This window comes from Salmo salar, chromosome ssa19, assembly GCF_905237065.1.
Source record: "Salmo salar chromosome ssa19, Ssal_v3.1, whole genome shotgun sequence".
Classification (NCBI taxonomy): domain Eukaryota; kingdom Metazoa; phylum Chordata; class Actinopteri; order Salmoniformes; family Salmonidae; genus Salmo; species Salmo salar.
The window spans coordinates 54204219-54220718 of record NC_059460.1 but is presented as its reverse complement, the minus strand read 5'-3'; the positions used below and the strand labels follow the sequence as shown (position 1 = coordinate 54220718).

Genomic DNA, 16500 nt, shown 5'->3' with positions numbered 1-16500 from the left:
CGTTCTAAATGTTCAGTTGTCATACTGACTGGCAACGTTCTTATCCCTTGCTTGCTAGCTAGCCAACTACGGCTAATTTACAGTCACGTCAAAAAGTGCAGCCAGAATAACCGCAAAGTAGCTGCATTTGTTTTAAGCTGTTTTCTTCTGACATTTATTTGGATACATCCATAATGAGCTAATGATGCATGATTTACCCTGGCATAGAAAATGTGCTCTCTCGTCAGGACACTGTTGTTCAGAGGAGCTAGCCAACAACACAGCTAACACAATCACTTCAAACTGAAGCTGGAAAGACTGCAAACTAGCTGCACTTCGTTTAGTTGTACCTGTTTTCAATTGACATCTCTTTGTATATATCCATAAAAATGATGCCAGCTGATTCATGATTTAGACGCGGAGAAACGCTCCCTGCTTCTCTCTCGTCCCGACCCCTACACTTTCATTACTATGGGACAGTTTAGCAGATAGAATTTGAATATTGAAACAATGTTGCAAATGTCGGCGAGACAGACAATAAGATTTATACAAATCTCCCCTGTTGAAACTAAATGTTAGTCCAAAAGAAATGTGAGATAAAGTCTAGATGCTTTTTATAGTGGAGATAAAGTTTTTTTTAAATATATTTTTATTTATTTCAACTTTATTTAACCAGGTAGGCTAGTTGAGAACAAGTTGTCATTTGCAACTGCGACCTGGCCAAGATAAAGCATAGCAATTCGACACATACAACAACAGAGTTACACATGGAATAAACAAAACATACAGTCAATAATACAGTAGAACAAAAGAAAACAAAAAGTCTATATACAGTGAGTGCAAATGAGGTAAGTTAAGGCAATAAATAGGCCATGGTGGCGAAGTAATAACAATATAGCAATTAAACACTGGAATGGTAGATGTGCAGAAGATGAATGTGCAAGTAGAGATACTGGGGTGCAAAGGAGAAAAGATAAATAAATAAAGACAGTATGGGGATGAGGTAGGTAGATAGATGGGCTGTTTACAGATGGGCTATGTACAGGTGCAGTGATCTATGAGCTGCTCTGACAGCTGGTGCTTAAAGCTTATAACTTCCCTGCCTAGGCTGATGAGACAGTGGATTGCGCATTCAGATGGAACAGAGTAAATAGGCATTTTAATATCATAGATTTAGCCGGTGGTAATTTCTGTATTATAAACTGGGTGGTTCGAGACCTGAATGCTGATTGGCTAACGTATACCACGGGTATGACAAAACATGTATTTTTACTGCTCTAATTATGTTGGTAACCAGTTTATAATAGCAATAAGGCAACTTGGGGGTTTGTGATATATGGCCAATATACCACGGTTAAGGACTGTGTCCAGGCACTCCGCTTTGCATTGTGCATAAGAACAGCCATTAGCCATGGTATATTAGCCATATACAACACCCCCTCGGGCTTTATTGCTTAAATAGAGACCAGTTGGAATGCGCTTTTAACCAATCATTCATGCGCAACGCAGAGCACCTGGATATAGCCCTTAGCTCTGGTATACTGGCCATATACCACAAACCCCTGAGGTGCCTTATTGCTATTATAAACGGGTTACCAATGTAATTAGAACAGTAAAAACTAATGTTTTGTCATACCCATGGTATACTGTCTGATATACCACAGCTTTCAGCCAATCAGCATTCAGGGCCCGAACCAGCCAGTTTATAATGTACAATATTTCGATTTTTGTTTGTGTGTTAAAAGCAGCTAATTATCAACACAATATTGAATCTGTTTAAGATTAGATTGTTTAATTGTTCATTATTAATGTGCACACCTGGGATAAATGCAGTGATGGAAAAAGTACCCAATTGTCATACTTGAGTAAAAGTACCTTAATAGAAAATGACTTAAGTAAAAGTGGAAGTCACCCAGTAAAATACTACTTGAGTAAAAGTTAAAGTATTTGGTTTTAAATATACTTAAGTATCAAAATTAAATGTAATTGCTAAAATATACTTAAGTATCAAAAGTAAAAGTATAAATCACTTCACATTTCTTATACTAAGCAAACCAGATGGGATAATTGTATTATAAAAAAATAAAAATAAGAATAGCCATGGGCTCACTCCAACACTCAGACATCATTTACAAGCTAAGCATTTGTTTTTAGTGAGTCAGCCAGATCAGAGGCAGTAATAGGCCAATTTCTCTTTTGCCCTGTTTATCAAAAGTGTTGGAAAAATGAAATGTGTCAATAATCAACTGGCTGGCTTTCTTGATGTCTATAGTATTCTCTCTGGTATGCAATCTGGTTTCCGCTCAGGTTATGGGTATGTCACTGCAACCTTAAAGGTCCTGAATGATGTCACCATTGCCCTTGGTTCTAAGCAATGTTGTGCTGCTATTTTTGTTGACTTGGCCAAAGCTTTTGATACAGTAGACCATTCCATTCTTGTGGGCCGGCTAAGGAGTATTGGTGTCTCTGAGGGGTCTTTGGCCTGGTTTGCTAACTACCTCTCTCAAAGAGCGCAGTGTATCAAGTCAAATCTGCTGTCTCAGCCACTGCCTGTCACCAAGGGAGTACCCCAAGGCCCAGCCTAGGCTCTACGCTCTTCTCAATTTACATCAACAACATAGCTCAGGCAGTAGGAAGCTCTCTCATCCATTTATGTGCAGATGATACAGTCTTATACTCAGCAGGCCACTCCCCGGATTGTGTTAAATGCTCTACCACAAAGCATTTTTAGTGTCCAACAAGCTTTCTCTACCCTTAACCTTGTTCTGAACAACTCCAAAACAAAGGTAATGTGGTTTGGTAAGAAGAATGCCCCTCCTCCCACAGGTGCTATTACTACCTCTGAGGGTTTAGAACTTGAGGTAGTCACCTCGTACAAGTCCTTGGGAGTATGGCTAGACGGTTAAATCTAGACTTGGTTTCCTCTATTGTAATCGCTCCTCTTTCACCCCAGCTGCCAAATTTACCCTGATTCAGATGACCATCCTACCCATGCTAGATTAAGGAGACGTAATTTATAGATTGACAGGTAAGGGTACTCTCGAGCGGCTAGATGTTCTTTACCATTCTGCCATCAGATTTGCCACCTTATAGGACACATGACTGCACTCTATACTCCTCTGTAAACTGGTCATCTCTGTATACCCGTCGCAAGACCCACTGGTTGATGCTTATTTATAAAACCCTCTTAGGCCTCACTCCCCCCTATCTGAGATATCTACTGCAACCCTCATCCTCCACATACAACACCCGTTCTGCCAGTCACATTCTGTTAAAGGTCCCCAAAGCACACACATCCCTGCGTCGCTCGTCTTTTCACTTCGCTGTAGCTAGCGACTGGAACGAGCTGCAACAAACCCTCAAACTGGACATTTTTATCTGTCTCTTCCTTCAAAGACTCAATCATGGACACTCTTACTGACAGTTGTGGCTGCTTTGCGTGATGTATTGTTGTCTCTACCTTCTTGCCCTTTGTGCTGTTGTCTGTGCCCAATAATGATTGTGCCATGTTTTGTGTTGCTACCATGCTGTGTTGTGTGTTGTTACCATGCTGTGTTGTCATGTGTTGCTGCCTTGCTATGTTGTTGTCTTAGGTCTCTCTTTATGTAGTGTTGTGTTGTCTCTCTTGGCGTGATGTGTGTTTTGTCCTATATTTATGTTATTTATTCATTTATTTTTATTTTTAATCTCAGCCCCCGTCCCCGCAGGAGGTCTTTTTCCTTTTGGTAGGCCATCATTGTAAATAAGAATTTGTTCTTAACTGACTTGCCTAGTTAAATAAAGGTTAAATAAATAACAATAAAAATGTACTGCTATAAATAGGACACGTGACATCCCGACAACTTTGAAAAAACGCACTTTATATCGGATTTGTGCCTTTTATGCTACACGTATCTGCCCCCTCATTGGCTAGAATGGTCCCACTTGATCTTGCCTACTCCCGACTGCCTTCCATTTTTATTTTTTATTTTGTCTTTGTTAGAGCGGCCACTTGAGTATCTGGTCAAAGATTTCGTCGCTAACGTGTACGTGATGACATCACTTCATAAGCAAAGTCGATCCCGCCCACTCCATTTTTCAAGCCTGTAGTGGAGTTCAACGCACGGTTGTGCTGTCAGCAGTGTTGGGAACTTTTATGCTGAATTGCATTTGAAAAACGACAACAAACACCAAGATGGCCGGCCGGGTGAGTTTCCTTTAAATAAATGGCTTTAGTTAAACATATTTACACATTGGCGAGAATGATAACAATGCTGTGTTTTAAGGATTTTTCAGCATCTGCTACTACCTCCAACTCACTAGCCTGTGTGGCAGAGTAATTTACGTAATTCAAATCTTAGCTCGGAAGACCGAGTATTTTATGACCAGTGTCCACTGCGAGCATACCTCAGTGACTGCAAGCCATGCAATATCTGGCTAGCTAGCAACACAATACCGGTGCGTGGGTAAAATAACTGGGGAAGCCAAGCCAGAAAAATAAGGCCATATTACAACCTATGTGTTGTGATAATTGCGTTGTTTACTCTATAACCTGTTAGTTCATATGCCTTGCCAACGTGATATAGACCTAAAGTCGAGGCAATAAGACACAGTGGCAGAATAACTTCAACCACACCGTTGTTTCATCACAAAACAACATCTGTCCGGTGAAGTCCACAACCTCATTTTGGATTAACAAACAGTTAGTTACATGATGTACAGCATGGTCAAACAAGGTAATGTTTCCCACTAAACAACTATTGATTTAGAACCATGGAGAGTTACTGCAAGTCGCAAAGAAAACAGGAGCTGCCTCCACTATTCCAGCACCATTTCAACTTCAACATTTCAACATCATCAAATCACCTCTGCTTAGTTTAACACAGTGACAACTAAAAGATACCAAAAACAATTTAGCCCAATCAATGTAAACTAATATGATGTAGCTGTCCATGGTACTGATTGTGTGTGTGTGTGTGTGTGTGTGTGTGTGTGTGTGTGTGTGTGTGTGCACGCAAGTAGAAAAAACATGTTCACTCACCCTACTTGTAGAGAAACGCCAATGAATGCCATCCTGTCTTTTATGTCGCCGAACCGGTCTATGACTGTCATACAGTACACACTTAGTTTTTGTTATCCTAGGCTAAAATGCTTGCTCGCTGGCCTAACTTCCTTTCATGGGCATCGATGCGCCAGGCCAGCTAGTTAACATTAGTGTTAGCCTACTACATCTAGCTATATATTGAACTTTCACCCTCTCTGGCAAGGCGCACAATGTTTGGATTTATGGCTGGATCCGAATTGCCGTTATAAATCAGTACGGCGAAGTAGGTAAAACCACAAGTTCAAATCCCTATCTTCATCCATGGGTAATTTAGGAAACATGACGCAACAATATACATTTTTTTATGTAAATGTAGTTTTGGTTTTGATGTACTTGGTGTGAAGCCACATCCAAACTGGCTTCCCTTGACATGTTTTGTTGTTGTTGGTGTGCCAAGACCATTCACACTTGATTGGCTATTATTCGTTTTTTTTTTTTTTTATCAAGGGAGGCAAATGATAGCTGGCTTCCCTTGCATTCAATGCTATGGGTGGCAACAATGTCATAATCATTTTGACCAGACAGCATAAGATAGATGGGCTACAAATACTGAGACAGAGGAGCGCTGTTTTGCTCGCTCTGATGTTTTCTCCGGTGAGATACATTCAGCCTTGCGAATTGCAGGAACATTTTGAAACACAGAGACAAAATACATTTATTTTGTATTTTTTTTCTTGGTATTTTTCGGGGGGAAACCTGGCTTCCCTTGGCATCCATGAATACATGCCACTATACAATACAGTATACTGAAATAGTATATCTCTGTCTTATCTCTAACCGGTCTCAACAAGGAAACCTCATAGTAATAGTGACTAACTAACCCTGCGCAGTATGAAAGGATACATTTTGCTAAGCTAAATCTCGCCTACCAAGGTTTAACAGCTGGCTAACTTGATGACTAGCTTTTATGACCAGGCTAGCTAGGTACACTACATGGCCAAAAGTATATGGACACCTGCTCGTCGAACATCTCATTCCAAAATCTTGGGCTTTAATATTGAGTTGGTCCCCCTCTGCTGCTATAATAGCCTTCACTCTTCTGGGAAGGCTTTCCACCAGATGTTGGAACATTACTGCAGGGACTTGCTTCCATTCAGCCACAAGAGCATGAGTGAGGTTGGGCACTGATGTTGGGCGATTAGGCCTGGCTTGCAGTCGGTGTTCCAATTCATCCCAAAGGTGTTCGATGGGGTTGAGGTCAGTGCTCTGTGCAGGCCAGTCAAGTTCTTCCACACCGATCTCCAATAAAACATTTCTGTATGGAATTGTAATACTGAAACAGGAAAGGGTCTTCGTCAAAATGTTGCCACAAAGATGGAAGCACAGAATCGTCTAGAATGTCATTGTATGCTGTAGCGTTAAGATTTCCTTTCACTGGAACTAAGGGGCCTAGCCCGAACCATGAAAAATAGCCACATACCATTGTACTTCCTCCTCCAAACTTTGCAGTTGGCACTATGCATTGGGACAGGTAGCGTCCTCTTGGCATGCGCCAAACCCGGATTCGTCCATTGAACTGCCAGATGTTGAGCGTGATTCATCACTCCAGAGAACGCATTTCCACTGCTCCAGAGTCCAATGGCGGCGTGCTTTACACCACTCCAGCCGACACTTGGCATTGCGCATGGTGATCTTAGGCTTGGGTGCCGCTGCTCGACCATGGAAACCCATTTCATGAAGCTCCCGAAAACAGTTATTGTGCTGAAGTTGCTTCCAGAGGCAGATTTGAAACTCAGTAGTGAGTGTTGCAACCGAGGACAGATGATTTTTACGCGCTATGCGCTTCAGCACTCGGCGGTCCCGTTCTGTGAGCTTGTGTGGCCTACCACTATACGGCTGAGCCGTTGTTGCTCCTAGACGTTTCCATTTCACAATAACAGCATAGACAGTTGACCGGGGCAGCTCTTGCAGGGCATAAATCTGACAAACTGACCTGTTAGAGATGCCAATTTGAAAGTCACTGAGCTCTTCAGTACGGGCCATTCTACTGCCAATGTTTGTTCTATGTAGATTGCATGGCTGTGTGGCTGATTTTATACTAGAGGTCGACCGATTAATCGAAATGGCCGATTAATATCATAACGATCAGTAATCGGCATTTTTGGACACCGTTTATGACCGATTACATTGCACTCCATGAGGAGACTGTGTGGCAGGCTGACTATCTGATATGAGAGTGCAGCAAGAAGGTTAGGTGCTAGCTAGCATTAAACTTATCTTATAAAAAACAATCAATCTTAACATAATCACTAGTTAACTACACATGGTTGATGATATTACTAGTTTATCTAGCTTGTCCTGCGTTGCATATAATCGATGCGGTTCCTGTTAATTTATCATTGAATTACAGCCTTCTTCGCCAAACGGGTGATTTAACAAGTGCATTCGCGAAATAAATCACTGTCGTTGCACCAATGTGTACCTAACCATAAACATCAATGCCTTTCTTAAAATCAATACACAAGTATATATTTTTAAACCTGCATATTTAGTTAATATTGCCTGCTAACATGAGTTTCTTTTAACTAGGGAAATTGTGTCACATCTGTTGCGTTCTGTGCAACAGAGTCAGGGAGTATGCAGCAGTTTGGGCCGCCTGGCTCGTTGCGAACTGTGTGAAGACCATTTCTTCCTAACAAAGACAGCCAACTTCGCCAAACGGGGGATGATTTAACAAAAGCGCATTTGCGGAAAAATCACAATCGTTGCACGAATGTACCTAACCATAAACATCAATGCCTTTCTTAAAATCAATACACAGAACTATATATTTTTTAAACCTGCATATTTAGTTAAAAGAAATTCATGTTAGCAGGCAATATTAACTAGGCAAATTGTGTCACTTCTCTTGCGTTTATTGCACGCAGAGTCAGGGTATATGCAACAGTTTGGGCCGCCTGGCTCGTTGCGAACTAATTTGCCAGAATTTTGACATAACATTGAAGGTTGTGCAATGTAACAGCAATATTTAGACTTATGGATGCCACCCGTTAGATAAAATATGGAACGGTTCCGTATTTCACTGAAAGAATAAACGTTTTGTTTTCAAAATGATAGTTTCCGGATTTGACCATATTAATGACCTAAGGCTCGTATTTCTGTGTGTTATTATATTACAATTAAGTCTATGATTTGATAGCGCAGTCTGACTGAGCGGTGGTAAGCAGCAGCAGGCTCGTAAGCATTCATTCAAACAGCACGTTCCTGCGTTTTCCAGCAGCTCTTCGCAATGCTTCAAGCATTGCGCTGTTTATGACTTCAAGCCTATCAACTCCCAAGATTAGACTGGCAATACTAAAGTACCTATTAGAACATCCAATAGTCAAAGGAATATGAAATTCAAATGGTATATAGAGAAATAGTCCTATAATAACGACAACTCATGTTAAAAGGAACCACCAGCTTTCATATGTTCTCATGTTCTGAGCAAGGAACTTAAACGTTAGCTTTTTTACATGGCACATATTGCACTTTTACTTTCTTCTCCAACACTTTGTTTTTCCATTATTTAAACCAAATTGAACGTTTCATTATTTATTTGAGACTAAATAGATTTTATTTATGTATTATATTAAGTTAAAATAAGTGTTCTTTGTTTATTCAGTATTGTTGTAATTGTCATTATTTCAAATATATATATAAAAATCGGCCGATTAATCGGTATTGGCTTCTTTTGGTCCTCCAATAACCGGTATCGGTATCAGCGTTGAACAATCATAATCGGTTGACCTCTATTTTAGACACCTGTCAGCAACAGGTGTGGCTGAAATAGCCAAATCCACTAATTTGAAGGGGTGTCCACGTACTCTAGTGTAGATACTCCCACGCCCACACACACTAGTACCAGCAGGGAAGTGACATTGAAATAGCCAACTGCTGGAAAAGAGGCACAACCGATAGCGAAGTCCAACTGTAATTTAACGTTACCTAGAGCTTTCCACTTTCACTCTAGCTCTATGAACAATGTGGACTAGCTAGCCATCTAGGTATCCAGTGACTGACAGTGGCACTGTAGCACATATGAAATGGAGATTCATCTTTGACTGTAATGTGTGGAAACTGTGGATAACATAATGTTATGATGTGACTGGGGCCCCTGCTGCAGCTGTCAGCATAACTCTCTGCAAGAATAGGATATTTGCTTGAGCAATCACCCATCACCAATTTCCTTGTTTACCAAAAATAATATCTCATATCCTGCTTATTCATATTACGTTAATCTTTTACCCAGAAGTAAAATGATCTTGCGGGAGTTTGTCATTTCCCATTTTACTTCTGGGGGGAATGTCGGGTTGCGTTCAGTACGTCTTTCTGTTCTGGAAAGTATGGAAGTGAAGTCCTTCCTCAAAAACAGAAACAATAGGCACGCTAATTTCACCCGTGTCTATCATGACCAAAAAGCACATTTTTGTTTTTATGAATTTTTACAATAGAGAATTTTTACTTTTCTGGCCTTGGAATCTGGTGGAAACAGTTCATCATCTGCACACCGCACCAGTTTAAGCAACGCCTTCAACAAAACACCAAATAATGGAATTTCTCGTGGAAGAATTGTGTCGCATCCCTCCAATAGACCTTCAGACAGTTATACCATCTATGCGTTATACCAGATGCATTGAAGCTGTTCTGGCTCGTGGTGGCCCAACGCCCTATTCAGACACTTTATGTTGGTTCTTTATTTTGGCAGTTAACTGTACTTAAATCAAGCAGAGTCTTGTTCACGTGTAGGGGGTAGTTTTTCCTGTAGGTTTTTTCTATTCATTTTGAGCTGATTACATTTCAAAAGAATGTGAAGAATTCCCTTAAATTCTGCAACTCACAATAACTTAATTGAAACTGCTTAGTTAAAACTGTGCTCTTAGTGTTCCACACATCATTAGAAAGTCTTTCTTTGCCTTAGAGGGGAAAAAGCCCCAGAGATTTGTTCCTGTCAGCCAACTGAGCTCAGTATTCCACACAGTTTTCCATTTCAAGTTCTCAGCATATGTGGTAAGTGTACCTATTAAGGCCCCGTAAACATTAAGCCCACTTCCATTTTTTGGATTGAAATGAGTGATGCACCGATATTACATTTTTGGCTGATACCGATATTCAATATTTTCCTTGCCAATAAAAATGATACCGATAACTGATATTTAGAATTTTTGCGGCCTTTTAAGCATTCTAGTACAGTTAAATAGTTAACACACACACATGGACGCAGCGGTCGTAGGCAAGAGGCATAACAACAGTCCGTGGTTCGAATCCAGGCTGTATCACTTCCGGCCATGATCGGGAGTCCCATAGGGCGGCGCACAATTGGCCCAACGTCATCCGGGACGTTTGTCCCCATTACCAGTAAAACAATCAAAACCTATTTCTTTCACTTACTTGCTGTGCTGTTTGGTTGTTCATTTGTTCAGTCGTTTCATTCTCAACCAGGATTTCTATGGAACGCCGTTTGGGTCTTTGTGTGTCAAAAAAGATACACGTCAAATAACACTCTTTGACCAATCAGGACTTGAATATGACTGCACGTCACATAATAATTTAACGCTTTCATACATTTTTTACGTAGTTATCACACATTGATTACACTATCACTCGTATTTCATGTCACAACGATTCATCGATACGTATGCTATGATGCTGGTAAAGTTGTCTCGCGCACCTACAGTGCTGGTCATAAAAAAAAGCTAGCTAGCTCATGGATGCAATCAATTTTCTTCCCCAAAAACATAGCAAAATGACACAATCTGTTTCAGTAGCTATAGTTAGCTAGCTAACTATATAGCTAGGTGTCATCATCTAAAATAACCCTAATTTATAAGACAGTTCTTATTTGATTAATGGTGGTCGGACCCATCTGTGATGCTAGCCACAATAAGGATTAGCCACAATAGTGGACTTTGCGGTTAGCCTTCAAAATAAAATATGGCATAAGTCTACTATTTTGTATTAATTTGCGTCACTGTCAATTACATAATTTTATTTTGAAGGCAAACCGCAAATTCCACTATTGTGCCTAAATCTTATTGTGGCTAGCTTCACAACACATAACCCGGTCCGGTCGAGCCTCACTAGCCAGATGAAGCTAGCTGGCTGCTTATAACGTTAGCTTTGGACAACAGGGTTAAGTAGCTGGATAGCTATTTATTTTCATGAACTTAAGTTCAATTTCAATAGGCGAACAACAAGTGGTAACCTTGCTAAAACTTACAAGGATTCCTAAATCATTGCTAAGAATAATGAAAATGACTGCAGTTTCTACTGGTCATTGTTTTCAGGCTTGTTGTATTGGTGCTAGCTAGGTACCAAGCTAAAGCTAGCAACCCCAGAAGTTGCGGTCGAACAAATTCTGCTTTATTACCAACGTGGTATTGTAAACACATTGTTCGTGTCTGGGCTTTGCTTGTTTGCAGGCTTTTTTTGTACAGCTTTGACAGTGCTACTGTATCTTTTTTGACAGGCAAAGACCCAAATGGCATTCCATAGTATGTATGTCGTGAAGCTAATAGCAGTAACGCTATTACTGTGTAACTCCGGTAGGGCAGCATCTGAAAAATAGCACACTTGGTAGTGTGTACCGGTGCTTGACAAGTCTGCGAAAGCCAACATCACCCACGACAGAGAATAGTTGATTGTTAACCTCTTGGGGCTAGGTGGGACGCTAGCGTGCCACCCGTGGTGCACTCCATCAACAGCAGGTGCATTTCAAGAGCGGCAAATTTGAATCCAAATAAATGTCAAAATTCAAATTTTTCAAAAATACAACTATTTTACACCATTTGAAAGATAAACATCTCCTTAATCTAACCACGTTTTACGATTTCAAAAAGGTTTTACGGCGAAAGCATAAATTTAGAGTATGTTAGGACAGTACATTTACAAGAGTTGTGTGTAATGTTTTGTCAAGTCAAAGACAGGGTCACCAAAACCATAAAACCAGCTAAAATGATGCACTAACCTTTTACAATCTCCATCAGATGACACTCCTAGGACATTATGTTAGACAATGCATGCATTTTTAGTTCTATCAAGTTCATATTTATATCCAAAAACAGCGTTTTACTATGGCATTGATGTTGAGGAAATCGTTTCCCTCCAATAACCGGCAGTCAAGTCAGCGTCACAAATTAAATAATTAAAATTAGAAAACATTGGTAAAATATTATATTGTCATTTAAAGAATTCTAGATTTACATCTCTTGAACGCAATCAACTTGCCAGATTTAAAAATAACCTTACTGGGAAATCACACTTTGCAATAATCTGAGCACTGCGCCCAGAAAAATACGCGTTGCGATACAGACTAGACGTCATGTTGGGGAGATCTAAAATCGAAAATACTATGTAAATAATCCATTACCTTTGATTCTCTTCATCAGATGTCACTTCCAGGTATCACAGGTCCATAACGAATGTAGTTTTGTTCAAAAAAGCTCATCATTTATGTCCAAAAATCTCCGTCTCGTTAGCACATGATGTAAGCCAGCCGGACTTCTCGTCATGAACGAGGGGAAAAAATATATTTCCGTTCGTTCAAACATGTCAAACGTTGTATAGCATAATTAATTAGGGCCTTTTTTAACCAGAACATGAATAATATTCAAGGTGGACGAATGCATACTCTTTTATAACGTATTGGAACGAGGGTACCCAACATGAACTAGCGCGCCAGGTGTCTAATGGGACATCATCGTTCCATGGCTCTTGTTCGGTCAGATCTCCCTCCAGAAGACTCAAAACACTTTGTAAAGGCTGGTGACATCTAGTGGAAGCAATAGGAAGTGCCAAAATATTCCTAAACCCCTGTGTTTTTCAATGGGATAGGTTTAAAGTCAATACAACACATCAGGTATCCACTTCCTGTCAGAAAATGTCTCAGGGTTTTGCCTGCCGTGAAAATACTGCCCCCTATCCTAAACAGGTTAATATTATAATTTTTTCTATTGTTTCCTCGTCAGAGCTCTAGTAACCCATTATACTCAATATTATGTTACTTTATTTCTAGTAACTATGTGTTACCTCACAAATTCCTCCTCCACACCAGTGTTCTATTCATACAGGGATTTAAATATTCACTCTAGTGTTCTATTTAACAGCATATTCTGAAATAATACTCTCGTCTATCATATCTCCTTAGAGAATCCCTATATAACATTATAGGTCTTTAGTTATTCACATCCACACCACCAGCAACGATCACAGCGCAGCAGCCCGAGAGGTACACATATCATGTTCTCGAGGAAATCTCAGTGTCCGGGGGGGGGTTTATCAATGAACATTGTTACAGCCCTTACCCATCTCAGCTGTTACCCTCTCAAACTTTTCATTGGCTTCGCCTGTCAGTGCTCACTACCTGTAGATCGATGGGCGGTAGTGGACACCATATGTATCTTCAACAGTTCCCAGTGGTTCTCGACCACGTAGACACTTCTTATAAATGCCTACAAACAATTGTCAGTTGTCTCCTGCCCTCACTCTAGCCTTCTCCTAAGACTTGCCCCTACTTCCTATACATATGTAATAACCAAATCCAAAAACTCAGCTCACAGAACTATTTGGGGTATTCATTCTTTTCCATATATAACTATACTTAGGGTATTTACATCCATACCACTCCATGTGGATCTATGCACCATATGTATCTTCAACGGTTCTCTAGCCTCTCGGAGACTATGGTGCAGTGGTCCCACACCACATAGACAATTCACAAAAATGCCTCTAGAACGCTACTTCCTATACATATACAACAACACCCGTGCTCAATTACACTCCAGCTAATATTGGTACTCCCAGACTACGATGGGCCGTGGTGGATGGAACCCCTACATAACGTCATAGATTGAAAAACTCGGCTCACACTTCACTCCACATTCACGCTGGAGCTAGTCCCCTGACAGCTCTCATTCACTCAGTATGTTATAGCTACATTTCAATCTCTTATTATACCATTTTGAATCAGTTTATTATCCATATTTCAATCTCTTGTAATCCAAATATCAATCAGCTTAATATGTCATATCTCACAATCACACAACTTTCACATCCACATTCACGTAGTACTAGCCCTTGCTCTAGTCTTCTCTCTAAGACTAGCTCTAGCCTTCTTCTGTCATATGTATCACTGCTGCGTTTCCTCTATAGTCTCTACAGTATCTAAACTCTCTATAGTCTCGTATCTATAGTCTCTGTGTCTATAGTCTCAGTAGTTTATGTAGTCATAAATAAACTAGATTCTATAGTCTTGCCACATACAGTTGATGTCGGAAGTTTACATACACTTAGGTTGGAGTCATTAAAACTCGTTTTTCCACCTCTCCACAAATTTCTTGTTAACAAACTATAGTTTTGGCAAGTCGATTAGGACATCTACTTTGTGCATGACACAAGTCATTTTTCCAACAATTGTTTACAGACAGATTATTTCACTTATAATTCACTGTATCACAATTCCAGTGGGTCAGAAGTTTACATACACTAAGTTGACTGTGCCTTTAAACAGCTTGGAAAATTCCCTAAAATGTCATGGCTTTAGAAGCTTCTGATAGGCTAATTGACATAATTTGAGTCAATTGGAGGTGTACCTGTGGATGTATTTCAAGGCCTACCTTCAAACTCAGTGCCTCTTTGCTTGACATCATGGGAAAATTAAAATAAATCAGCCAAGACCTCAGAAATAAAATTGTAGACCTCCACAAGTCTGGTTCATCATTGGGAGCAATTTCCAAACGCCTGAAGGTACCACGTTTATCTGTACAAACAATAGTACGTAAGTATAAACACCATGGGACCACGCAGCCGTCATACTGCTCAGGAAGGAGACACGTTCTGTCTCCTAGAGATGAACGTAATTTGGTGCGAAAAGTGGAAATCAATCCCAGAACAACAGCAAAGGACCTTGTGAAGATGCTGGAGGAAACGGGTACAAAAGTATCTGTATCCACAGTAAAACGAGTCCTATATCAACATAACCTGAAAGGCCGCTCAAACTTCTGACCAACTGGTATTGTGATACAGTGAATTATAAGTGAAACAATCGGTCTGTAAACAATTGTTGGAAAAATTGTGTCGTGCACAAAGTAGATGTCCTAACCGACTTGCCAAAACTATAGAAATTTGCAGAGTGGATGAAAAACGAGTTTTAATGACTCCAACCTAAGTGTATGTAAACTTCCGACTGACTTGTCTAGTTAAATAAAGGTAAAATAAAAAATACCCTAGACCCACTCCAATTCGCATACCGCCCCAACAGATCCACAGATGTCTCAATCGCACTCCACACTGCCCTTTCCCACCTGTACAGAAGGAACACCTATGTGAGAATGCTGTTCATTGACTACAGCTCAGCGTTCAACACTATAGTGCCCTCCAAGCTCATCAATAAGCTAAGGACGCTGGGACTAAACACCTCCCTCTGCAACTGGATCCTGGATTTCCTGATGGGCCGCTCCCAGGTGGTAAGGGTAGGCAACAACACGTCTGCCACGCTGATCCTCAACACTGGGGCCCCTCAGGGGTGTGCAATAATTCGCCTCCTGTACTCCCTGTTCACCCACGACTGCGTGGCCAAACACGACTCCAACACCATCATTAAGTTTCCTGACGACACAACAGTGGTAGGCCTGATCACCGACAATGATAAGACAGCCTATAGGGAGGAGGTCAGAGACCTGGCAGTGTGGTGCCAGGACAACAACCTCTCCCTCAATGTGAGCAAGACAAAGGAGCTGATCGTGGACTACAGGAAAAGGTGGGCCGAACAGGCCCCCATTAACGTTGACGGGGCTTGTAGTACTTTATTAAAGTATTTTTACTTAAGTACTTTACGCCACTGACTTTGGGTAGAAAACCAATAGCTTTTGCTCATGATAAAAATACATTGTGGTCATCCTCACAATTCAAGCCAGTCCTCCATGAAAGCAATTTAGTTTGTCCTTCTCTTAGGCTTAATCTGTGAACAAGAAACCACCCCTGGGTGTTTGGTGAACAAACAAACTATTAGTCTATAGCAGTTCTACTGGTTTCAATGTTATGGCCTCTAAGGGTTTAATGGTAAAAGTCCACAACACACACTGTATAGTGTTTTCAAATGGTTTTGGGTTGGATTTAATGGTAAATGTCACTAATCACACTACATATAGAGATGTTTTGTAATAATTGTACTGAAAAACATACGACTGCCATGCAGTGGTTTATAATTGTATTATTTTAATAGTGTTGTCACAACAGTTCAGTCACTAGCCCATTTTATTTGAATTCTTCACATCTTAATCATTGTTAAGAATAGTTTTTTTTTTGCAAATTGGCCTGAAGTATCCCTTTTCCACCTCAGTTTCTACTGTTTCACACATTTCCCTGCTGTGAACAATCCGGATCATTAGGAAAGCAAAGCAGCCCTCTTTGTCGTGTACGTTATTATATTACAACCAATGGACCCTCTTTCCAACAGTAAG

General features: G+C 40.4%; 1 protein-coding gene across 1 annotated transcript in view; it reads left to right on the top strand.

Annotated features, from left to right (window-relative positions):
• The first annotated feature begins 3811 nt into the window (after positions 1-3811).
• The window catches only part of LOC106579324 (vesicle-fusing ATPase), a 55123-nt gene continuing 42434 nt past the window's right edge, over positions 3812-16500 (top strand). Inside the window, exon 1 of the mRNA XM_014159144.2 lies at positions 3812-4165. Coding sequence (XP_014014619.1) covers positions 4154-4165 — 12 coding nt within the window. The 5' untranslated portion in view covers positions 3812-4153. The remainder of the gene's footprint in view (positions 4166-16500) is intronic.